Raw genomic sequence first — 24,126 nt, forward strand, 5'->3', positions numbered from 1 at the left:
AGGGAATGCTGGATGACTAGAAAAGTTGAGGCAGTGTTCAAGAAAAAGAAAAAGGCACTTGCTTGGTATAGTCAGCTGGGTTTGAGTGAATCCCTAGAGGAGTATAAGGGCAATAGGAATATACTTAATAACGAAAAAGGTGGGCAAAAAGGGGACATGCAATAATTTGGCAAATAAGGTTAAGGAGAATCTACAAATACATTAAGGGCAAAAGAGTAACTAGAGAGAGAGGGCCGCTTAAACTCCAACATGGCTGTCAATGTGTGGAACCACAGGAGATGGGAGAGATAATTAACAAATATTTTGCATCAGTATTTACTGTGGAGAAGGACATGGAAGCTAGGGTACTTGGAGAAATAAATAGTGCTATCTTGGAAAGTGTCCATATTACTGAAGAGGAGGTGCTAGATGTCTTAAAACAGGCTTTTAAGAAAGCTCCAGTGACATCTGCAGCATTACAGATGCCAGTCTTCAACCAATTCAATTTACTCCACAAGACATTAAGAAAGAGCTGAAGGCACTGGATATTTCGAAGATTAAGCCCTGACAAAGTTCCAGCAACAGTTCTGAAGACTTGTGTTCCAGAACATGCTGTGTAACTAGCCAAGCTAGTATAGCTACAACACTGACATCGATCCAACAAAATAAAATTGACCAATTATGTTCTGTACACAAAAGATACAAATCCAGCCTGCTGAATGAACTACTGCTGGCCAATCTAGTCGTGGTCATCAGTAAAGTCATGGAAGTAATCATTAACACTGCCATCAAGCAGCATACCCTAAACAATAACCTGCTCGTCAATGATCAGTTTGAGTTTGCCACAGCCACTTACTTCCTGACCTCATAACAGCATTGGTTCAGACATGAACAAAAGAGCTGAAATCCAGAGGTGAAATGAGATTGATTGTCATTGCCATCAGGGCTGCATTTGACTGCATATAGCATCAAGGAGCCTTACCAGAACTAGAGTCAATGCAAATCAATGGGTGAAAATTCTCAGCTTCTTGGAGTCATACCGAGCAAGACAGAAGATGATTGTGTTATTGGACATCAGCCACCTGAGCCCCAGGGCACCAATGCAAATATTAATCGGAGGAGTGTCCAAGGCCCAGCCATGTTCAGCTGCTTCATCTCACCATCATTAGGTCAAAAGTGGGGATGTGTCCTGGTTGTGCAATGTTCAGCACCTTTCATAACTCCTTGACCCTGTCCATTATATGCAGCAAGACCTGTACATCATCCAGGCTTGGGCTAATAAGTAGCAAGTATTAATTATGCTATAAGAGTGCCAGACAGTGACCATCTTCAACAAGAGAGAATCTAATCGTCACCCCTTGACATTCAATGGTATTACCATTGTGGAATCCCCGTAATCATTGAGTAGAAACTAATTTGGGCTAGCCATATAAATATGCAAGAACTGTGTCAAACACGAGGAATCCTGCAATGCATAACTCTCTTCCTGACTCCACAGAGCCTGTCCACTTCTGTATCTGCATCAAATAGACTGCATTAGTTCAATAAGAAGCTCACTACAGCTTTAACAGCAATAAGGAATGGGACATAAGTGCTCATCCAGCTAGCAATGACTTTCTCCCATGAATCAAACAAAAAACCGAGACAATGCTATAGCGCCTCATAAGACAACTAACATAGCCTTTGTGTGTGGGAAATCATGTCTCACAAACTTGATTGAGTTTTTTTTGAAGAAGTAACAAAGAGGATTGATGAGGGCAGAACGGTGGATGTGATCTATATGGACTTCAGTAAGGCATTCAACAAGGTTCCCCATGGGAGACTGGTTAGATCTCATCGAATACAGGGTGAACTAGTCATTTGGATACAGACTGGTTCAAAGGTAGAAGACAGAGGGTGGAGTGGAGAGTTGTTTTTCAGACTGGAGGCCTGTGACCAGTGGAATGCCACAAGGGTCAGTGTTAGGTCCATTACTTTTCGTGATTTATATAAATGATTTGGATATGAGCATAAGAGGTATTGTTAGTAAGTTTGCAGATGATACCAAAATTGGAGGTGTAGTGGTCAGCGAAGTAGGTTACCTCAGATTACAATGCAATCTTGATCAGATGGGCCAATAGGCTGAAAAGTGGCAGGTGGAGTTTAATTTAGATAAATGTGAGATGCTGAATTTGGGAAAGCAAATCATGGCAGGACTTATATAGTTAATGGTAAGGTCCTCTGGAGTGTTACTGAACAAAGAGAACTTGGAGTCCAGGTTCATAGCTCCTTAAAAGTAGAGTCGCAGGTAGGCAGCATAGTGAAGAAGGCATTTGGTATGTTTTCCTTTATTGGTTGGAGTATTGAGTACAGTAGTTAGGAGGTCATGTTGCAGTTGTACAGGACATTGATTAGGTCACTGTTGGAATATTGCATGCAATTTTGGTCTCCTTCCTATCGGAAAGATGTTGTGAAACTTGAAAGGGTTCAGAAAAGATTTACAAGGATGTTGCCACGTTATGAGGATTTGAGCTATCGGGAAAGGTTGAGTAGGCTGGGGCTGTTTTCCCTGGAGTGTCAGAGGCTGAGGGGGTGACCCTTATAGAGGTTTACAAAATCACAAGGGGCATGGATAGGATAAATAGACAAGGTCTTTTCCCTGGGGTGGAGGAGTCCAGAACTAGAGGGCATATTTTTAGGGTAAGAGGGAAAAGATATAAAAGAGACCTAAAGGGGCAATTTTTTTATGCAGAAGCTGGTACATGTATGGAATGAACTGCCAGAGGAAATGGTGGAGGCTGGTACAACTGCAACATTTAGGAGGCATTTGGATGGGTATATGAATAGGAAAGGTCTGGAGGGATATGGGCCAGGTGTTGAGAGGTGGGACTAGATTCGGTTGGGATATTTGATTGGCATGGACGAGTTGAATCGAAGGGTCTGTTTCCATGCTGTAAATCTCTATGACTCTATGACATGAATGTAGATTAAATCTCCAGGCCCAGGTCAGGTGTATTCAAGACCTTTTGTGACAAAATAGTGAAGAGATTACTGGGTCCTTTGTTGCGATATTTGTATCATCGACAGCCACCAGTGAGGTGATGGAAGATTGGACGGTGGTTAATGTGGTGCCATTATTAAAGAAAGGTGATAAGGAAAAGCCAGAGAACTATTGATTGGTGAGCCTGATGACTGGTGAGCCTGACATCAGTGGTGGGTAATTTGTTGGAAGGGATTCTGAGGGACAGAATTTATGTGCAGTTGGAAAGGCAAGAGCTGATTAGGGATAGTAAACATGGCTTTGTGCATAGAAAATTGTGTGTCACTAGCTTGACTGATTTTTTTGGAGTGGTGACAAACAGGATTGATGAAGGCAGAGCAGTAGATGTTATCTATATGGACTTCAGCAAAGTATTCACAGGGTTCTGCATGGTTGACTGGTTAGCAAAGTTAGATCACATAGAATTAATGGGGTGCTAGGCAATTGAATAAAAGATTGGCTTGAAGGTAGGAGACAGAAGGTGGTGATAAAGGGTTGTTTTTTGGACTAGAGGCCTGTGACCTGCAGTGTGAGCAAAGGTCAGTGCTGAGTCCACTGTTTTTGTCATTTATATAAATGATTTGGATGTGAATATAGGAGGTATGGTTAGTAAGTTTGCAGATGACACCATAATTGGTGGTATAGTAGACAGTGAAAGGTTATCTAAGATTACAAAGAGATTTTTATTAATTGGGTCACTGGCCTGAGGAGTGGCAGATGGAGTTTAATTTGGATAAATATGAGGTATTACATTTTAGTAATGCAAACAAGGACAGAACTTATATAATTAATGGTAGAGCCCCGGATAGTGTTTTAAAACAGAAAGATCTCTAGGTTCAAATACATAATTCTTTGAAATTTATGTCAAGATGGACAGGATGGTTAAGAAGGCATTTAGCACACTTCCTTTCACTGTTCTGACCTTTTGAGTATAGGAGTCGGGTTGTTATGTTGAGGTTGTACATGACATTGATGTGGCTTCATCTGGAGTACTGTGTGCAGTTCTGGTCGTCCTGTTATAGGAAGGACATCTAGACAGGAACATTTAGACAGGGACATGAATAGGAAAGATTTAGAGGGATATGTTCTAAATGCAGGCAAATGGAACTACTTTCGCTTGGGAAAATTGGTCAGTGTAGATGAGTTGGACTGAAGAGTCTGTTTCTGTGTTGAATTATTCTATAATTCAAAAACTGTAGCCAACCTCTCCTTATAACTCAATCCCCACCCCTCCAACCTCTGGTAATGTCCTTGTAAATCATTTCTGTACTCTTTCTAATTTAATAATATCCTCCCTGTACCAGAGTGACCAGAACTGTACACAGTACTTCAAAAGTGCCCTTGCCAACATCCTATTCAACTGACAACATGGTGTCCCAATACCTAAACTCAATTGTCTGAGCAATGAAGGCAAGTGTGCCAAACACCGCCTTGGCTACCCTGTCTACCTGTGATACAAATTTCAAAGAATTAATGTACCTGAACCTCAAGGTCTCTCCATTCTACAACACTATCTAGAGCCCTACCATTAATTGTGTATGTCCTGTCCTTGTCTGCATTACTAAAATGCAATACCTCACATTTATCGAAATGAAATTCCATCTGCCAGTCCTCACCCCATTTGGCCCATTTGATCAAGATCGCATTGTCGTCTAAGATAATGTTCTTCACTGTCTACTATATCATCAATTTTGTGTCATCCACAAACTTACCAACCATGCTTCCTATATTCACCTTCAAATCAGTTATATAAATGACAAACAATAGTGGACCCGGCACTGATCTCTATAGAATGCCACTGGTCACAGGAAATTTAGGAAATATTACAGTATTATGTTTCAAAGATCACTTCTCATTCTTCCAGAATGCATAGGCTTACCATTCCCACTCTCTTTACCAAACAATCTCTTCACCCCAGGAATCTTTCTGGTAAACCTACATTGCACTCTCTCTCAAGAAAGTATATCCTTCCTTAGATCAGATAATCAACATATGCTTTGTGCTGTAAGTGTTATGTTGCTAGCATCACCAACATTAACTTTCAGCTGAAATTGACACTATTAATACATTTTCCTTAAAACCATACAGTGTACCTTGAGTGTTCATTGTTAAATATTGCAGGGTTTCTTTTCAAAATAAACTGGGGCAATAGAGTTCTACAACTGGCCCTCGTGATTCCGGGTTAAGAAAGCTAAATCAGTCAAGATGCTAACCATGATCTAGTAGCCTCCATGTGGAAAGTAGATTTATATGGGGTATGGTTGCATGAATATTCTCAGCTATTTCCAAATATTTTCTTTCTTACAGCTTTTCTGCAGCTATCATAAATATGAGTGACCTCCTTCCTTGTCAGAAACTTGCTCGACTTCCAAATTCATAATTTTTACAATTAGAATATGCTTTCACCACTCACATTAATCTATTCTTTCCCAATGATACTGATTTCTAATCCCAAAAGCATTAAAATCAATTGTGTTCTTGTCAGAACTTCAAATGAAATCAATTCATTTACCAAAGATCAAGCCTAACACCTTCATTAACTGTATAGCTCAGGTCCACACTGGGTGGTGTATCTTTCCACTGAGCCATTCAAAGCACTCAACAAGCTATTGTTTATCAGACAAGTTTCCTATTATTTCCCTGAAGAACAGCAAGCAGTATACCATAACACACAGCTCACTGCAGTATGATTAATGTGAGTCCATAAGTAACTGTGAGAGCATCACATCTACCTAATTTACTGGATTTTTACACAGATGTGACCAAGTTATTACAGGGAGATGATAACCTAGTAGATATTTGGCATCTTCACTTCCAAAAAGGTAGTTGATAAAGTACTTCACAAGATATTGTTAGAAGAGATAACGTCACAAAAATTAGGAGACAGTGGTAGATCAAAAATTGACTAGAAAACAGGATGCAAATTATAAATGGGAATACTTCCAGCTTGGGAGAAATGACTAGTTCAGCTCTCCAGGGACAAGTGCTTGGACTTTTGATTTTCACAATCTATTTTAATGAGTTTGAGGGCATTAGAAGATCTTGTGTTAAGTTTGCTGACAACACAGATTTCTTTAGGATAGCGAGAAGTACTGTGGAATAAAATATCATTCAGGTTGTCTGGATTTGTCATTTATTGTTTGGTCATCAATTTAAGTCATGATTGATGCCTTTGTTTTTAACATGAGAAATGCAAAGTGAAGTAAAGTGCTGTCACTTAGATTTCATATGGATATTTCACTTTATTAAAATCTATTTGATTTTGGAAAATCTAAAGCTACATCAGAAGATATTTTATCCTTACAGGTGGTCCACAACTGGAAAGAATGGTATGAAGTGTATAACATGGAGGTGAAACGTTGGTGTTAAGAGATTATACTAATGATAGTTGCAGTCAAATATAGGTAAGGTAATGAATAAAGAGTATCATATAAGAAGCATTAAGTGCAATTTGTCCTATTGTAAATTTGTATCAATGTCACAGTTAAGCTTAATGTTTGGAGAACAGTTATACCTAAAGTAATAACTCATCTGGTTTATACTGGTTCTGAATGAACCGACTTGTTTTGTTTCCAATGATTATAGAAGTGAAGATTGTTGTAGAATGCACAAGCAAGAATTGAGATAAGGAGAATTTTGTATTCCCCAATGACTGTGATTTTAAACAGAAACCTCACCACAACTTATTTGTAAAGAAATTGGACAAAATGTTCAACAAAATATAAATGAGATTGGAGGTTAGAGGAGTTGGTGTAGGCATGAAGTGTTACCTTGGTGTTAGTTCTATTGAAACTATCTGGGGGAAGATTTATTTTGCTCTATATGTGTTAATTAAATAATAAACTTTAGATTTATTTCCATGGTAACTATTTGAGTAAAATTGTAAACATGTTATTTAGAAGCCTTAATTATTTACTGGAAATTACTCTTGCACAAAATACCCCTGATGTATCTGTCATACTACTAACAAGCAAAACATTCAAATCTTGCTCCCCCCACCCCAATCTCATACTTGAAATATAAAGATCAAGGTTGACCGATTTTTAAAAAATTGATGCTTTTTGCTAAATAGGTCTTTGGATTTTTTTTTCAAGGGGGAGGTGGTGGCAACTGTTAGTGCAATTCACTCAGTTTCATGGTCATGATACTTATAATTATTTATCACTTTCAGAGGATTAAACAAATTAGAGAAAATCCATCCAAGCATCAGTATGGACTTGTTGAGACAAATTACATTTATTTTGTCAGATTTCCTATACAATATATTAACTTAGAGGATCCTGTTGACTCATTTGATAGGCATAATGTAGAACTAAGCTGTACAAGATAGATACCAGCCCCTGGGCGCTATAAAGTTAGCTGGTCTTAGCTAAATTAACAGTAGGGTGTCCCAATTAGAGTCAGTGCTCTGGGCTAGAGACAGCAAATAGCACTTAGAGTTCCACTCACCAGTGAACCCGTTGAAAAATATGCGCGAATTCTCCACCTTATTTTACATTTATTAATACTTAATTATAATCTGTCAATCAATAATTAAACTGGTGAGCTTCTCGAGACTCTTTTTAAACATGGCATTTTCCTTTACACGTTGATGTGATGACAATATTATGTAGGTTTTGAAACGTAACTCTATAAATGATCCCTGCCCTGCAAAGTTTATGAAACATTTTTTTGCGATGAAGGCAATCCTGTCGAATATTGAAATGATGTGTTGAGTTACCACCGTCATCAATCTGAAAACCCCTTCTCTTCACAGAAGTTGTCTGACCTGCTGAATATTGTTAACTTCTGTTTTTTTTAAAATTCATATTTGAAGTATTTGTATCATTTTACTTTCCTTTAGTATAAACGTGAGCCATTTGACCATTCAGGTATCCAAATAGAGTGCCGTATCCCATCATTTCCTTTCACACGAACGGGAGAATGTACATTTTACAAATTAAGATAATCAACAGAAATAAAATGTATGTGGAAATATTGAATATCCGGAAATGTCATTGAAAAATCGCGAGTGAAACTGCCTAGCTCAATCCAGAAGTTGTTTTTTTAAAGACGCTACTTTATTCTGACTCACTGACACCAAGTTTCAAAATCATGACCAGACTTTTGTTCACGAAAAAATTGCTAAACAAAATGCAAAGTACAGCACCCAAATGATGCTCGAGAGAGTGAGCGATGAGGTGCCGGTCTCTATTTGCCGTGGGAATAATGCTATCCAAAAGCTGACGAGCACCAGCTGCTGCTTGACATCACTGAGATTTGAGTTTGGGTGAAGATGCGGTTACATGTCGGTGCTGCCACGATTTGCAGCGACAGGGAGGAAAAGCACACGTCAGATGCTGAAATGAGTCTTTATTTTTCTTTCTCTGAGCTGTTGATTGACCCGGTGATGATAATAGGTGGGTGATGGATGAAATTTTACGTGCTACCCCATGCCGTCGCGCTTGCTGTATTATTTTCCCCCATGACTAGGTAACGGCAACACATCGATGAAATTGGAGGGGGCACTCTGAAGAACGGGAGAATGAAAGTAACGGCTTTTGGCGAAATAGGAAACGATGGATCTAACTGGAGGAGAACACGGTGAGATTTGAAATTTTGAGAGGAAAAAAAGGCATATTTGAACCCCGGCAAGTCTGACCCAGCAAGCGAAAGGAGACAGTTCCGCCTGCGGAAGGGTGACGATCAGTCAGGAGCAGACAGGCTGAGGTTCCCGGAAGAGATCCTTTGATCGAAAGTGACAAATGAAAAATAAAGGAAATTTTAGAAACAGTTGGCTAGAGAGGTGAGCTGGGGAGCTGCGGGGAGAGAAAAGCGAATAAATGGCCACTGTTTGCGATCTGTAGAGAGATCAGATCAGCAGTTCCAGACGACACTGGACCGGACCGGATCGGGTAGAGAGACTCATAGACGGGGACACAGTGGAGATCACTGCAGCAGGAGCAAGATACAAGCCGACCAAGATCGAGTGACAGATACAGCCAGGCTCAAATCAGCCCGAGAGAGGGAAATCTATAAGGGTCAGATGAAACAGTAAGAGGAGACAGCACCAGCACTCAGTTAAGAAGAAACAAGAGATCATCAGACGCCTGGATTTCTATGGAGGATGAAAGTGCGAATTTGGATTGTTTATGTAGCCCTGTTTTTAACAGTGCATCTACTTTCCCCAGGGTTGAGAAAATGTATGTCCTATCTTGGAGGTGAACAGCTTTTTTTTATAACTGACGCATTCTCCAGCTGGATTAGATCTCAGACCCATTCTTAAAACAGATTTCATAGAGAGATATGTAGGGAAATATCGCTGTATGAAAATTAACAAAGGATTGAATTGTGCAAAGGAACCCAGCTTTCACTCTGAGAAGGATACAGCCCACAAGTGATCATAAACGGAAGGACTGATGCATTCGATGCTTGGGAACTTTTCGTTGGAAACTTTTTCAGAAGTCGACACATTAACGCGTGGATTTAAAAAGAAATTCTCTCCCATGGAGACCCTGAATCCGGCGGCCAGCCCGATGGTCCCGATAATCAGGCTGGTTAAGGACAACGAGTTGCTATGGAGAAAGTTCCATTCCGTAGGCACCGAAATGATAGTGACAGGCAGAGGAAGGTAACACAATAGGCAATGTAACCTTTCGTTTTCTATACGTTTCCCTCCCCGCGTTCTTTCTTTTACTCCGTCTAATTGCCGGTCATACTGGGGTGTGGTTCTATGAAGACATCGCCAAGTGGCTTGTCCTGATACTTCAACGTTGGCAGTATATTGTAACTAGGATGGACATTTTTTTCCATTATAGCCATACGATTCAATTAGGTTCACAAAATAGAAAACAGTTTCAAGTTCATACACGAGATTTTACTTTTTTTTTGAAGAAAGGAAATGTAAGTGCAATGTGGTGACGCTGTCAGAGCACTGAGTGGATCACCAACGCACCAATGTGCCTCTTTGGCGAAATGGGATCCACGTTGGTTGTAATCCAGTATTGTAGTCAAATTTGCTGAGGATACAAAGATGGATAGCAAAGTTGTGAACAGACAAAAAAACGAAATTGACTGCCCTCTCAATGACGAGTGTGGTAGTATGGGTCTTCACCTTTCTGTCGCCAGCTCGATCAAATCTGTGGCAGTAAGGCCTGTGGTCAACCTAATTCTCCACCTACCCATTGCTACTTGCCTCAATTAAGCCTCTGAGATGAACAAATAGTGGGCAATTGGGTTGCAGGATGACATGGATAGGTAGCTGAATATTGAAATATACTGGAAATTTATGAAGGACAGAAAACCAGGAAAAGGCTGGATTGCTGGCTTTTTAAGTTAATGATGGTATTAGCACAATATAGTAACAGTACCTAAGTTCAGGAAATTAGGGTATGAAAATGGTTTGGGCAGAGGAAAGAAGTCCTGTGTGGAAATTGTTTACAGGCGGGCTTATGCACGAAATGTTGATTCTCCTGCTCCTCAGATGCTGCCTAACCTGCTGTGCCTTTCCAGGAGGACATTCTCAAGTCTGATCTCCAGCATCTGCAGTCCCCACTCCCTCCAAACTAACCTACCAGGTGGAAAGGAGCATAAATGAAAGATAAATGCTAATGTGTTAAAAAGACACATGGGAATTTTTAATCCACATATATATTGTAAAAATGAGATAATCAAAGTGTTCATTTAATGTTTTCAGGGTAGTTTCTTAGAACTGCACATTCTAGAGCCACCCAGAAAACGTGTGTACTGAGATGTGATTAATTCATCACCCCTCAGTAGCACCAACCATAAAATGGTTGGAATTTACATTTAGTTTGAAGTATAGAGAATTGAAATAAAATAAGGGCAACTGGAGGGCCATGAAAGCAGAGCTGGCTAAAGTGAATTGGCAAACTAGGTTAAAGGATCGATCAATAGAGATGCAGTGGCAGACATTTAAGGGGATACTGCAGAATAGACAGAATAGCTACATTCCAACAAATATGAAAAATTCCAAGGGATGGACTCACCATCTCTGGTTAATTAGTAAGGCTAAAGATAATATCAAAATGTTGTGGTTCTGTTCACCAAGCTGGGAGTTTGTGTAAATTTATAAATGGCAGAGGAAACATCACAGAAGCGCTTCACAGGAGGCTCCCAAGCACTGAGGATGTCACCTAGAAAGGGGACGAAACTGTTACAACACAAACTCCCAGCTCGGCGAACAGAACCACAACAACGAGCACCCGAGCTACAAATCTTCTCCCAAACTTTGAATAATATCAAAATTGAAGGAAATGCATATAATTGTTCAAAGAGAGGGAGCACATCATAAGATTGGAAAGGATATTTTAAAAAGTCTAAAAATTAATAAGGAGAGAAAAAATTGATAATGAGAGAAAGCTAACCAGAAATAGAAAAAAATTTATATAAATATTTTAAAAGAGTTAACAAAATGAGCAAAGGTCCTACAGAAAATGAGTCTGGGGAATTGAGACTGGAAAATAAGGAAATATCAGATGAATTGAACAGGTATTTTGGATCAGCCTTCAAAAAGACACAAGTAACATTCCAGAACAATTATAAATTAGGAAAAGGAAGGGAGCGGGAAACTCAAGAAAATTCCATTCACCAGATAAGTGTTACTGTGAAAACTGTTGGAACTATGACCTGACAAGTGTCTGGGACCTGATGATTTCATTTTTGATCTTTAAAGAAATAGCTAATGAGATATTTGATGCATTGGTTTTAATTTTCCAAAAATCTATTGATTTGAGGAAAGTCCCATTTAGATTGGATGATAACAATGTAACTCCTTTTTCAAAAACAGAGGGTGACAGAAAGGAGGAAATTACAGACTGTTAGCTTAACATCTGTTGTAGAGAAGTATTATGTTAGCAGCAAACTTAGATAATTCAAATTTAATCAGGCAATATCAACATGGTTTTGTAAAAGGGAAATTATGGTTATGCAATCTTTAGGAGTTCTTTGAGGAAGAAGCATGTGCTGTGGATAAAGGAGAACAGCAAATAAACTGTACTTAGATTTCCAGAAGGTGTTTGAAAAAGTGCCACACTAAGGATTACATTAGTAAATGTGCCAAAAGTAAAAATTCATGGTTTAGAGAGTAGCATATTGGCATGGTTAGAGGTTTGGCTGGTTCTAGGAAGCAGAGAGAAAACATTGTGGGTCTTTCTCAGGTTGACATTATGTACTGAGTCGTATGCAACAGGAAGTAGAACTGAGACTTCAACTGTTTACAATTTATAAAGATTACTCAGATGAAAAGTCAAAATGTATGGTTTGATCATGACACAAAAATAGGCAAGAGGGCAAATTGTGCAGAGGTCACAATGAGGCTACAAAAGATATAGGTAGGTTAAGTGAGTGGGCAGAAAGTTAGCATATGGAATTTAATGCAGAATGATGTGAGGATAGGTCGAGTGAGTGGGCAGAAGACTGGCATATTGAATTTAATGGGGAAAGATGAGAGCATTTCTACTTTTGTAGGAAGAGCATGAAAAAAATTACAGGATGCAACAGTAAACAGGAATATCCTTGTACATGGAAAAAAAGTATCATAAAGTTACATCTAGTAATTAGGAAGATTAAATTGAATATAGTATTGATTGCAATTATTTTCTATGGAAATTTCAACTTGTTATTAAATTTGGTGCTGATTATGCAGAGTATATTTAAATATAATTTAAAATAAATGACTCTTCTTGCATTTTGGACCATCTTACCAAGTCCAGTTTAGAAATTGATCAGCCATCTGCCTCATTTGAGATACCGTCATCAGATATCTTTTTATAAAATTCATCCATGCAATTGCTAGGTTGTTAGCACAGGCCGGCATTTATTGCCCATCTGTAATTGCTCTTGAAAAGGTAGTGGTGAGTTGCTTTCTTGAACCATTGTAGTCATGGGGTCGTAGCTAGTGCTCTTCAGTATTCAAAAAGAGTAGTAAGGGTATAGAGTGCTTTGCTTGCAACGGTAGTAGATTTGCCAACTTTAAGTACATTTAAGTCGTCATTGGACAAGCATAAGGACATACATGGAATAGTATAGGTTAGATGGGCTTCAGATTGGTATGACAGGTCGACGCAACATTGAAGGCCGAAGGGCCTGTACTGCACTGTAATCTTCTATGTGGAATGATGTTATCGGTAGTTACCCCAGTAGCTAATTTTATTAAAGCTCAGGATTGACTTTTTCCTCCATATGGAATTAACTGACCTGAGCTGAGGCATTACAATTTTATGTCTTTACCCTTGGAAAAAGTAGAGAAAAATAGGCAATATTCCTGTTCCTGCTGGAATTGAATATGGACTCAGAACACGATTGAGAACAAAATTGACTGATTGTAGCTCATTGCCCTTACCATGTGTCTGTGGTTTGTGAAAGAGTCAAAAAACGCTCCAAACATAAAAATAGGAAAGTGAAATATTCGAAATGCTGGACATCGGAAACAAAAATAGAAAAAGCGGGATCTAGCAGTATTTGTTAAGAGAGAAACAAATAACATTTCATGTTGATAATATTGCATTGAGAGAACATGAAATTAGGTATTCAGGTTTAATAGCCGAAGGTTGACACAGTGATAGCTGAGAGCGTTCCAATGAAGTTGGAGCAGTAAGGATAATTTTCAGCCACTTTTGCTGTTTTGGACGATTTTTCTTAAAAAGTTATTTTCTTCCTGGAATAATACTAAATGCTAAAAAATACTAGGGGATTTCAAACAACATTTATGAATGAAATGGTTAAAGAGCAAATTGGTTGACTGCCTTCTCAACTAAGGGAGATGCACATTGTATCAGAGCAAAATGAAATCATTAATGTATTAAAAAAAAGTTCTTCAATTCAATTGTGACACATTATGATGCAATGGAAGAAGCCAACTTCTTATAATATTGGCGGCATGGTGGCTCAGTGGTTAGCACTGCTGCCTCATAGCATCAGAGACCTAGGTTTGATTCCCGCCTTGGGTGACTGTTTGTGGAGTTTGCACATTCTCTCTGTGTATGTGTGGGTTTTCTCCAGGTGCTCCAGTTTCCTCCCACAATGCAAAGATGTGCAGGTTAGGTGAATTGGCCATACTAAATTGCTATAGTGTTAGGTGCATTAGTCAGGGTAAATATGGGGGGGAAGGGGTCTGGGTGGGTTACTCTTTGGAGGGTTGGTGTGGACTTGTTGGGCCAAATGGCCTGTTTCCATACTGTAGCAAATCTAATCTAGAAACATTGATATGTGGCAGATCAACAGTAGAGTACATTCAGGTTATAACATTCACCTACAATGAAGGATCCAGGCAGAATGTTTCATTTCATTTCAAACCTGCTGCTTCCTCTTCTCTTATTATAAACTTTTGTTCAGGTATAATTCTGTGAACACATGCAGCCATTCAGTCCTTCATCTAGTTGGCCATTTATCTGTGAGCTGGCCAGTGAATGTTGGAAAGCTATTACTGCTGATTTCAATCTTATTCTGATTTTACATCCATACATGTAAAATTTCTAATGTTGGCTATTACCCCTTCTTTCCTAACTCAACACACTAGGTCCAAATGCATTGCATTTAATATTCCAACTGATGAAATCAGCAAAATTAGTACACTTAACAATTGAACCCGTGGTTCCTGTTGTGTATGACTCAGATATTCATTGGCCAGAATTACTCTGAGTTGTCAGCGCACCTAAATTGGTTTGTGCTGTCAATGTCATCCTCTTCCCAACAGGAGAAATAGAAGTTCTTAAGGAGCATCTACATCCACAGTAATGTCAGGATGAAACAATATGATCTGCACTCCATGTGCTTATTGATTCAATTTGTAAATGCTGCACAGCTGAAGAAATTTCTGGAATGTTGACAATAAGCTCCAAAACGCAGCCTTGTTTCAATAGTTTTATAGAAAAGCTCTTAAATTACAAATCATTCAGCACCAGCTACCTGTACTAATTGCATTATTTCTTTAATTTGGCACTTACAGAATAAAAGAGGTAGTTTCCACCCTATTGTTTTCCTTTCTTCTGAACGCAGTGTTTAGAATGCTGTATATATTTTCATAATCACGGCTGGTACTCTGGATGTTGTTCTGGTCACAATGTGGAAGTCTAGGCAGTAACCATTAGCAGACTATTTAACTTGACCAGGATAGGGAGAACATTTTGAAATTTCCAGCAAAGGCTACTGATTATTACACATACCAGTTGTCAATGTTTCATGCTGAGTTCATGTTTTGGAAATCCAGTTCCTGTATTTGTGTTCACTGACAAAGCAAATGGCATGAACTTAGACCCTTGCCTTATTGTTACTGGAAGTTATTCCAGACTCTACATCTCAAAAGTAGGATTTCTTGTGAAATTAAAAGATTCTCTCTATAGTATGCTGCAATTGGAATGACTCTTATTAACAGCAGCAGCCAGGTAGTATTGGCATTGAATGAGATAATTTACCAAGATATAAGAGGACATAAATAAAATCTGTAAAATAAATCAGAGGATGGAAATCAATGGCAAAGGTGGTGACAGAAAGAGGTAGCAGTTGGGTCAGCTGACATGGGCTAGAGAACTATGGAGGGATCAGGAATACACAAAGGAAGAAGCACCAAGGTTGGAAGAAAGTATCGGGGTGAATTAAGGCAAGAGCAAATGATTGTCAAACTAATCTGAGAGGATTGGAGATGTAAAATGATGGGGAATTAAATGTGACTGGAGGCCTTGGGGTATATATTTTTTGTGAGCTAAAATGGGAAGATTAGAAGTGCAGAAGTGATGGTTTCTGTAATGTTTGATCTAATTGGTCTATTGCGAATCCAAATGTCACTTCATTGTGGAGTTTGCAAGTGCTTAAATTAACTAGCATGCAACAGTTATTATGCAGAAATGTAGAAAAAATACTATAGGAAACATATGACCTCAGTCTTAGAGCTGTATATATCCAGGAATGAATGGTCCTTGATGCACAAAACATTTTGGTGGAGTAATATGCTACAATGATAAAGAATAAGATCAAGTTCCGAGTTGCTTTTTAGACTGTTTGCCACACAAGCTGGAGAGCTGTTCTGAAAATCAGTATGGAATTTTCCTCTTCCGTTTTCTTTTAGGAGCATCTCCGGTCCAGCTACAGTGAACACATGTGCTGAATATGATATTGCAGGCACAATGTAACAATTTACATAAACTGTAGCAGTTGTTAATAATTCTGAATATTTAAGAGTCTTTTAAAGGTTATATTTCATGTCTATATGGTACAATCTTCCCACACAAAGTAGGACTAGTGACGGTTCTATATTAATTAGACCATAATATTTAAATATTATAGTTGGGTTTTTGTGGACAGCTGGTTTGCAATGCTGAGTAATGCCAACAGTGTGGGTTCAATTATTCCACTGAGTGAGGTCACCATGAAGGACTCTTCTTCTCAACTTCTCCCTTTGCCTGAAGTGTGATGACCACCAGTTGTCACTTGCTAATGAGAGATGAGGACTATGATTTTTTTAGGGAAGAAATCTCTTATCACCTCATTTTACTTCTTGAACTATTTTTACATTGATGTTCCCTTGTTACCAATTCAGTGACCATTTGATAAAATGGTTTAGTAAGTGCCCTCCCAAATTCTACCATGTACTCACTTATTTCTCAATGAATACATCCTAAGTTTTCAAATCTCTCATCATAATTACATTTTCTAACCTTGGTATAATCCTAATGAATCTATACCGCACTTTGGCAATCACTCTGATAACTTTTCTATTTACATTTACTATATTTGTGTTCACAGATATATGATGTCATTGTTGAAAACTGGAACATATTTCCCCTTTTAGCACCCAGAATCAACCATTTGTAGCTTGTGTGTTATACAATTTAGACATAACAGTACTGTTGAACAGTCCCAATAATACGCACTCAATTTACGAAGTGTGCTTCCTACTCTTTTGATAGTTCAGAGAATATATTTGGTAGTTAAATAAGTCATACTGACCAAAATTGTTCCAGGTTTTTTAAATGGTCATTGCTGAGTTAACTGATTTGTCCCAGCTGGGCAGCAATCAGGAAGATGCAATGTGACTTGCCTCACACATCACAACCCATCTCTGTCTTTAATCTTTACGGAACTACAGTACTAGTAATCCAGAATTCAGGCTAATGTTTTAGCAACACAAATTCAAATTCCATCATGGCAGTTGGTGGAAGTTAAGTTGAATTCATAAAATCTGGAATTGAAAGCTAGTCTTAGCTATCCATGATAACTATCGCCAAATATTTCGATAACCCAACTTCTGGATTAATGTCCTTTTGGAGGAAAATCTTTCCTTACCCACTCTGGCCTAAATGTAACTCCAGACACAGTTTAACTGGCCTTGAAATTGCAAAGCAAGCCGTTTAATTCAAAGCTAATTAAGATGATCAACAAATTAGTGTTTAAGAGTGTAAGATGCAGAAACAGAAAAAAAATTATTCCATCAAGTCTGTCCCTCCACAAATAGTATATAATTTGCTTCCAGAATTCCAATAACACATTATCGCAGTAACAAGTACAAGTCTTCAGGGCCAGAATGAAGGAAATAGGCAAACAAAATCATCTTCCTTCCTGCTCCAGTGTGCTATCTGCATTTACACACCACCTTAGCTATGGTCTCTGAATGAGACTATCTTAGTACAAAAACAAACATGGCAAGAAAAGCTCATCTGGTCTTGCAGTATCTATGGAGAAAAATCAGAGTTGACGTTTTGGGTCAAGTGACCCTTCCTCAGTTTCTGATTTACAGCATCCGCAGTTCTTTTGGATACTATCTTACTTTCTGCTGAATTAATATTTGTTCTGTAAAATTGTGTTTCGTCAATAAAGCTTGGATTGAGAATGGTCCTTACTTTGAAACTGAGGAACAGTTTCATTCCATCAGGGCTGATTAAGTAGAATGTCATTCCCCAAAGTTTTACAAAAGATAGGTTAGTATAGATTAGATTCCCTACAGTGTGGAAACAGGCCCTTCAGCCCAACAAGTCCACACTGACCCTCCGAAGAGTAACCCACCCAGACCCATTTTCCTTTGACTAATGCACCTAACACTATGGGCAATTTGGCGTGGCCAATTCACTTGACCTGCACATCTTTGGACTCTGGGAGGAAACCGAAACACCTGGAGGAAACCCATGCAGAATGGGGAGAATGTGTAAACTCCATACAGACAGTTGCCCAAAGCTGGAATCAAACCTGGGACCCTGGTGCTGTCAGGCAGCAATGAAGCATTGTGGTTAGCACTGCTGCCTCACAGTGCTAGAGACCCAGGTTCAATTCCCGCTTCAGGTAACTGTCTGTGTGGAGTTTGCACATTCTCTCTGTGTCTGCGTGGGTTTCCTCCCACAGTCCGTAGTGTTAGGTGAAGGGGTAAATGTAGAGGAATGGGTCAGAGTGGGTTGCTCTTCGGAGGGTCGGTGAGGACTTGTTGGGTCGAAGGGCCTGTTTCCACACTGTAAGTAATCTAACCTAATCTAGAGATAGGTTAATGTACTGTCTAGTTCCCAATAAAATTATATATAATCCGAGCCTAGAATGCCTTTCAGAATTTTTAAAATGTCAAATATGAACATGGTATAGGAGATTGTGTAAAAAACTTAAAATGATAAATCACTTTCATATTTCCAATATCTGTAAATGCTGTGAAATCTGCCTTTTATGACCTGTTCCACAGAGATTGTCAACCGAATCAAGACTAGACATTCTTAACCTGCAATTAATGAAACTTATAAAATTTTCATTAATTTGCGGGGGGACATAGAAAGATAAAGTAATACATAGAATATTGGCTTATTTTTTAAAAATATTAAGGCTCAAAGCATTAACTAGCTAGCTATGTTGAAAATGAATAATGAGCCTTGAAGTGTGACTTGTTGGATTCTTCAGGATACTTTTTTATTCATACTACTTATTACAGTTGTAGAGAAGAGTACTTCTTAAATATTCACAAATCAATAATATAAAAAACTGAAATCATGCATTTCTTAGGGTAAAGTAATATTTCTATATGATATTAAGCGAACCAAAAATGTACATTTACAAGAAGTCATTCAACTCAAGATCTACAATATCTGTATCCTCCAAATTATCTTACCAAAATTAAAACCAGAATTGTGAGTCACAGCCTGAACAGCAATTAAACTTTGACCTTACTTAGTGTTTACTCAACAGGAATTAGATTCTGTGGCCTTAAGGGAATAGATTTACTTTAGTAGCATAAAAGCATTTAGCTTACTGGTAGTATGACCAAGAGTGATTTTTCTGGTATGCTAAAAATTCTTACGTAGACATCAAAAATTGTTACAGATGCAAACCAATTTTAAAATCTTTGGAGTTATCTAATTCAAAGCTGAAACCGACAAGTGTATTTCAATTTATAGGGTTCCTTATTGAGGCAACTGTTAAAGTACTTATGCCATTAAGTGATTGTATAGTTAAAAATAACAAGTACAGCATACTTTCGGGGCCCTCTTGTGGTGCAATGGAACGGTCCCCACCCCTGAACCAAGAGACTCAGGTTCAAATCCCACCCACTCCAGAGGTGTGTAATAACATCTACAAACGATTTGATTAGAAAAATAAATTAAATATCAGATAGATTTTCTGGCCTAAAAGAACAGCCTGGCTTTAGCACAAAATCATCTTACTAAAACAATCGTAATTATATAACATACCTATTTTTATAAAAGAAAATACAATCTGCTATACTGTGAGAAAAAAACTAATGTACTGTAAAGTTTGCTGATAATATCAATCATGCAGCAGATGACAGATATAATAGAGTCAACTAGCATGCAAGAAAATGTAAACCTATTTAGCAAGGGTTGGCAGATAGAATTTGACCCAAATGTGGTCACTGTGACCTGGGCTTTAATTTTCAGTCACATAGTGTGCTCTAACATCTACTAAAGTTATTCACTTTCCAGAAACATTGTATGAATTTCTAAAACTTACAAAATAGAACATAGAAATGTACAGCACAGAACAGGCTCTTTGGCCCACGATATTGTGCCAAGGATTATTCCTAACCTAAAATAAAATAACCTAACCTACGTACCCCTCAATTCACTGCTGTCCAAGTACATGTCCAGCATGTCCCTAATGACTCTGCATCCCACCACCACAGCTAGCAACGCATTCCATGCATTCACACCTCTCTGCGTAAAGAACCTGCGTAAATGAAATATTTAAAAAATTAGGTAGTGTAACTGTTCCTAATTATACTTTTTGTTTCTTCCTGTACATTATTTATTCTAATAAAGTTTCTTCCTTTTGTTTATTTTCATGTCTTTCCATTCCCCTGCTTTCTAATAGTTCTTGACCTAACAAAAGTACGCAAAACATTAAAACATTTTGGAGGAAGAGGTTTCATTTTTATTTTATTTTTGATGAATATAACTCATTATATTTCTTTTTAAAAGTTATGTCCTGAGTAGTACTATCCAAACTGCAGTGTATTCAGGTGAACCAAGCAAAGGAACAATGTGAAACTAAACATTCAATTATATTTCTAGGGTTTCAGCTCTAGTTCACTTCATTCTTCAATAATGTATCAATGGCAGATATGAAAAACTTTTTCTCATAAATAGAAAATGCTGAAAGTAGCCGACAGCCTGGTCAATGTGTGCTTTCTTCCCCTCAAAAATACCAAAATATATTAATGATAGTACAGAACTTGAGAATTCTAAGAACATATTTGTGGAAGCTTTTCATCTTGTACTAATCAACAACATTCCCTCTAATTTTCCTTCCGGCTGTATAGGCCTGGACCGGAAGTCAATGCAAATGCTGTAAGTGCAGCTACACAGTTTATAGGGAACTTTGCTCATCAGGACAATTAGTAAAAATGCCAGTTTAAAGGAACTGTTTTATGTGTATGAGAAACATGAGAATGACGAGAATGAGGGTAGGTCCAATCAAGGACAGTAGTGGGAGACTGTGTATTGAGTCGGAAGAGATAGGAGAGGTCTTGAATGAGTACTTTTCTTCAGTATTTACAAATGAGAGTGACCGTATTGTTGAAGAGAAGAGTATGAAACAGACTGGTAAGCTAGAGGAGATACTTGTTAGGAAGGAAGATGTGTTGGGCATTTTGAAAAACTTGAGGATAGACAAGTCCCCCGGGCCTGACGGGATATATCCTAGGATTATGTGGAAAGCAAGAGAGGATATTGCAGAGCCGTCGGCAATGACCTTTTCGTCTTCATTGTCAATGGGGACTGGACAGTGGCGAATGTTGTGTCCCTGTTCAAAAAAGGGAATAGGGATAACCCCGGGAATTACAGGCCAGTTAGTCTTACTTCGTTGGTAGGCAAAGTAATGGAAAAGGTATTGAGGGATAGGATTTATGAGTATCTGGAAAGACACTGCTTGATTAGGGACAGCCAGCACGGATTTGTGAGGGGTAGATATTGCCTTAAAAGTCTTATTGAATTCTTTGAGGAGGTGACCAAGCATGTGGATGAGGGTAGAGCAGTTGATGTAGTGTACATGGATTTTAGTAAGGCATTTGATATGCGGAAAGTCAGGAGGCATGGGATAGTGAGAAATTTGGCCAGTTGGATAGAGAACTGGCTAACCGGTCGAAGTCAGAGAATGGTGGTAGATGGTAAATATTCAGCCTGGAACCCAGTTACAAGTGGAGTTCCGCAGGGATCAGTTCTGGGTCCTCTGCTGTTTGTAATTTTTATTAATGACTTGGGAGAGGGAGTCGAAGGGTGGGTCAGTAAATTTGCAGACGATATGAAGATTGGTGGAGTTGTGGATAGTGAGGAGGGCTGTTGTCGACTGCAAAGGGACTTAGATATGATGCAGAGCTGGGCTGAGGAGTGGCAGATGGAGTTCAACCCTGTCAAATGTGAGCTTGTCCATTTGGAAGGACAAATAAGAATGTGGAATACAGGGTTAACGGTAGGGTTCTTAGTAAGGTGGAGGAGCAGAGGGATCTTGGGGTCTATGTTCATAGATCTTTGAAAGTTGCCACTCAGGTGGATAGAGCTTGTAAGAAAGCCTATGGTGTATTAGCGTTCATTAGCAGAGGGATTGAATTCAAGAGTTGTGAGGTGATGTTGCAGCTGTACAGGACCTTGGTAAGGCCACATTTGGAGTACTGTGTACAGTTCTGGTCGCCTCACTTTAGGAAAGATGTGGAAGCTTTGGAGAGGGTGCAGAGGGGATTTGATGAAGGGCTTTTGCCCGAAACGTTGAATTTCCTGTTCCTTGGATGCTGCCTGACCTGCTGCGCTTTAACCAGCAACACATTTTCTGCAGAGGAGATTTACCAGGATGTTGCCTGGAATGGAGAATAGGTCGTACGAGGATAGGTTGAGAGTGCTAGGCCTTTTCTCATTGGAACGGCGAAGGATGAAGGGTGACTTGATAGAGGTTTATAAGATGATCAGGGGAATAGATAGAGTAGACAGTCAGAGACTTTTTCCCCGGGTACAACAGAGTGTTACAAGGGTACATACATTTAAGGTGAAGGGTGGAAGGTATGGGGGAATGTCAGGGGTAGGTTCTTTACCCAGAGAGTGGTGGAGGCATGGAATGCGTTGCCTGTGGGAGTGGCAGAGTCAGAATCATTGGTGACCTTTAAGCAGCAATTGGATAGGTACATGGATAGGTGCTTACGCTAGAACAAATGTTTGGCACAACATCGTGGGCCGAAGGGCCTGTTCTATGCTGTATTGTTCTATGTTCTATGTAAAGAGGAACACCATTTTTATGCTGCAGGGGTAATAATTTAATATATTATAATTGACTAATATCATTATGTTTCTCATACTCCTTTTGTCTGACAGGAAATAATGTAGAGGACAAAGTTCATGGTCTGAAGGGAAACATGATTGGGAACATGGCTCATGAACTCTTTTCTCTGTTTTGTCCATCATCCCCAACCTTCAAATCTGGTTTTCTTGATATTGCTTTCAGCAGAGCTAACCTATATTGAGGTATTACCATCTACTATTAACACCTAATCGGGATCTCTTTCTTCTCTACAACATCACCATTTGCTTTGCCCTATGTTCTCTAGTCTCCCACACTGTCTAACCTTTCACTGACTTTCAACTCCACTTGCTCCTTTGCACCCTTGTCTACAGTATAAAATCCATCACTTTTCCACTTTTTTGTTCAGTTCTGAAGGGCAATCATATTGCGCTTGAAATATTAACTCTGTTTCTGGCTCCACACATCTGACTTGCTGAGTTTTTCTATCTCTTGTTATTATTTCAAAACTGCATTATTTGCTTTGGTGCTTTGTTAAGCAAAGTAAACACTTTGAATGAGTTTCTGTACAGATACAAGATTAAGTGATATAATGAAAAGCTGGATTTGTGAAGCTGACTTATAAAAATTAATGAGTCGTGTGGCCTAAAACCTTTGGTGTTATGGTTGGCTATGTTCTACTGCCCAGTCTCCCCTCAAATACAGTTAATGCGATAATATCATTGATGAGCAGAATTTATTATTTAAGCTTGACAAATTGGACAAATTTAGTTTTTCCTCTTCCAGTCTCCTCTTCAACCCTGTAAGATGGTTTATTGATTTCTTATGGCAATAGTTCATTCAGTCACTTGATAAGAGTATCTAATACATCTCTGAAATCTAGAATAATTTATCTTCAGACCACTGACTGCAAGAAGCATGAAAATCACTCAATTGAAGCAAAGAATTCCAGTGGCCGTCATAAGATTTAAACTTCATGCAAAGAAGACACCAATTCAAATAACATTGTCATTGTGCAGATTGCATCACTAACATTGGGTATTAGATGATTTAAAGGAACATTGTGACCTGTCTTGATGGCTCAACTCATATATTCACTGCCTCGGATAAAGCTGAGATATATAAACCAAAAAGATGCCAAGTTCAATTCCCAGTGCATTTGATTTAACTGTCAAATCAAAATGTGCATAACAAGGTATTATACAGTTGCTGACTCTTGCACCTATAGTCAACAAGTAAAGCAACTCAATATAAAATTTGAAAGGACAAATCAGAGCAGGCCTTATATTTTGTATTATATGGTAAAAGGGATTATACATGATCAACTGCATTGTTTTAAATTTATGATTATGTTCAGAACATAAGAATAATTGTTGCTTAGATAAATTGTATCAATCTCTGAAATGCCTTTACCATTATTC

At 38.6% G+C, this 24,126-nt stretch overlaps 1 protein-coding gene across 1 annotated transcript in view; it reads left to right on the plus strand.

Moving 5' to 3' along the window:
- The first annotated feature begins 9,515 nt into the window (after nucleotides 1-9,515).
- LOC132827061 (T-box transcription factor mls-1-like) overlaps nucleotides 9,516-24,126 on the plus strand; it is a 51,936-nt gene continuing 37,325 nt past the window's right edge. Inside the window, exon 1 of the mRNA XM_060843495.1 lies at nucleotides 9,516-9,608. Within this exon, the coding sequence (XP_060699478.1) occupies nucleotides 9,586-9,608 (23 nt within the window). The 5' untranslated portion in view covers nucleotides 9,516-9,585. The remainder of the gene's footprint in view (nucleotides 9,609-24,126) is intronic.

The sequence above is a fragment of the Hemiscyllium ocellatum genome, chromosome 24 (assembly GCF_020745735.1).
Source record: "Hemiscyllium ocellatum isolate sHemOce1 chromosome 24, sHemOce1.pat.X.cur, whole genome shotgun sequence".
NCBI lineage: Eukaryota > Metazoa > Chordata > Chondrichthyes > Orectolobiformes > Hemiscylliidae > Hemiscyllium > Hemiscyllium ocellatum.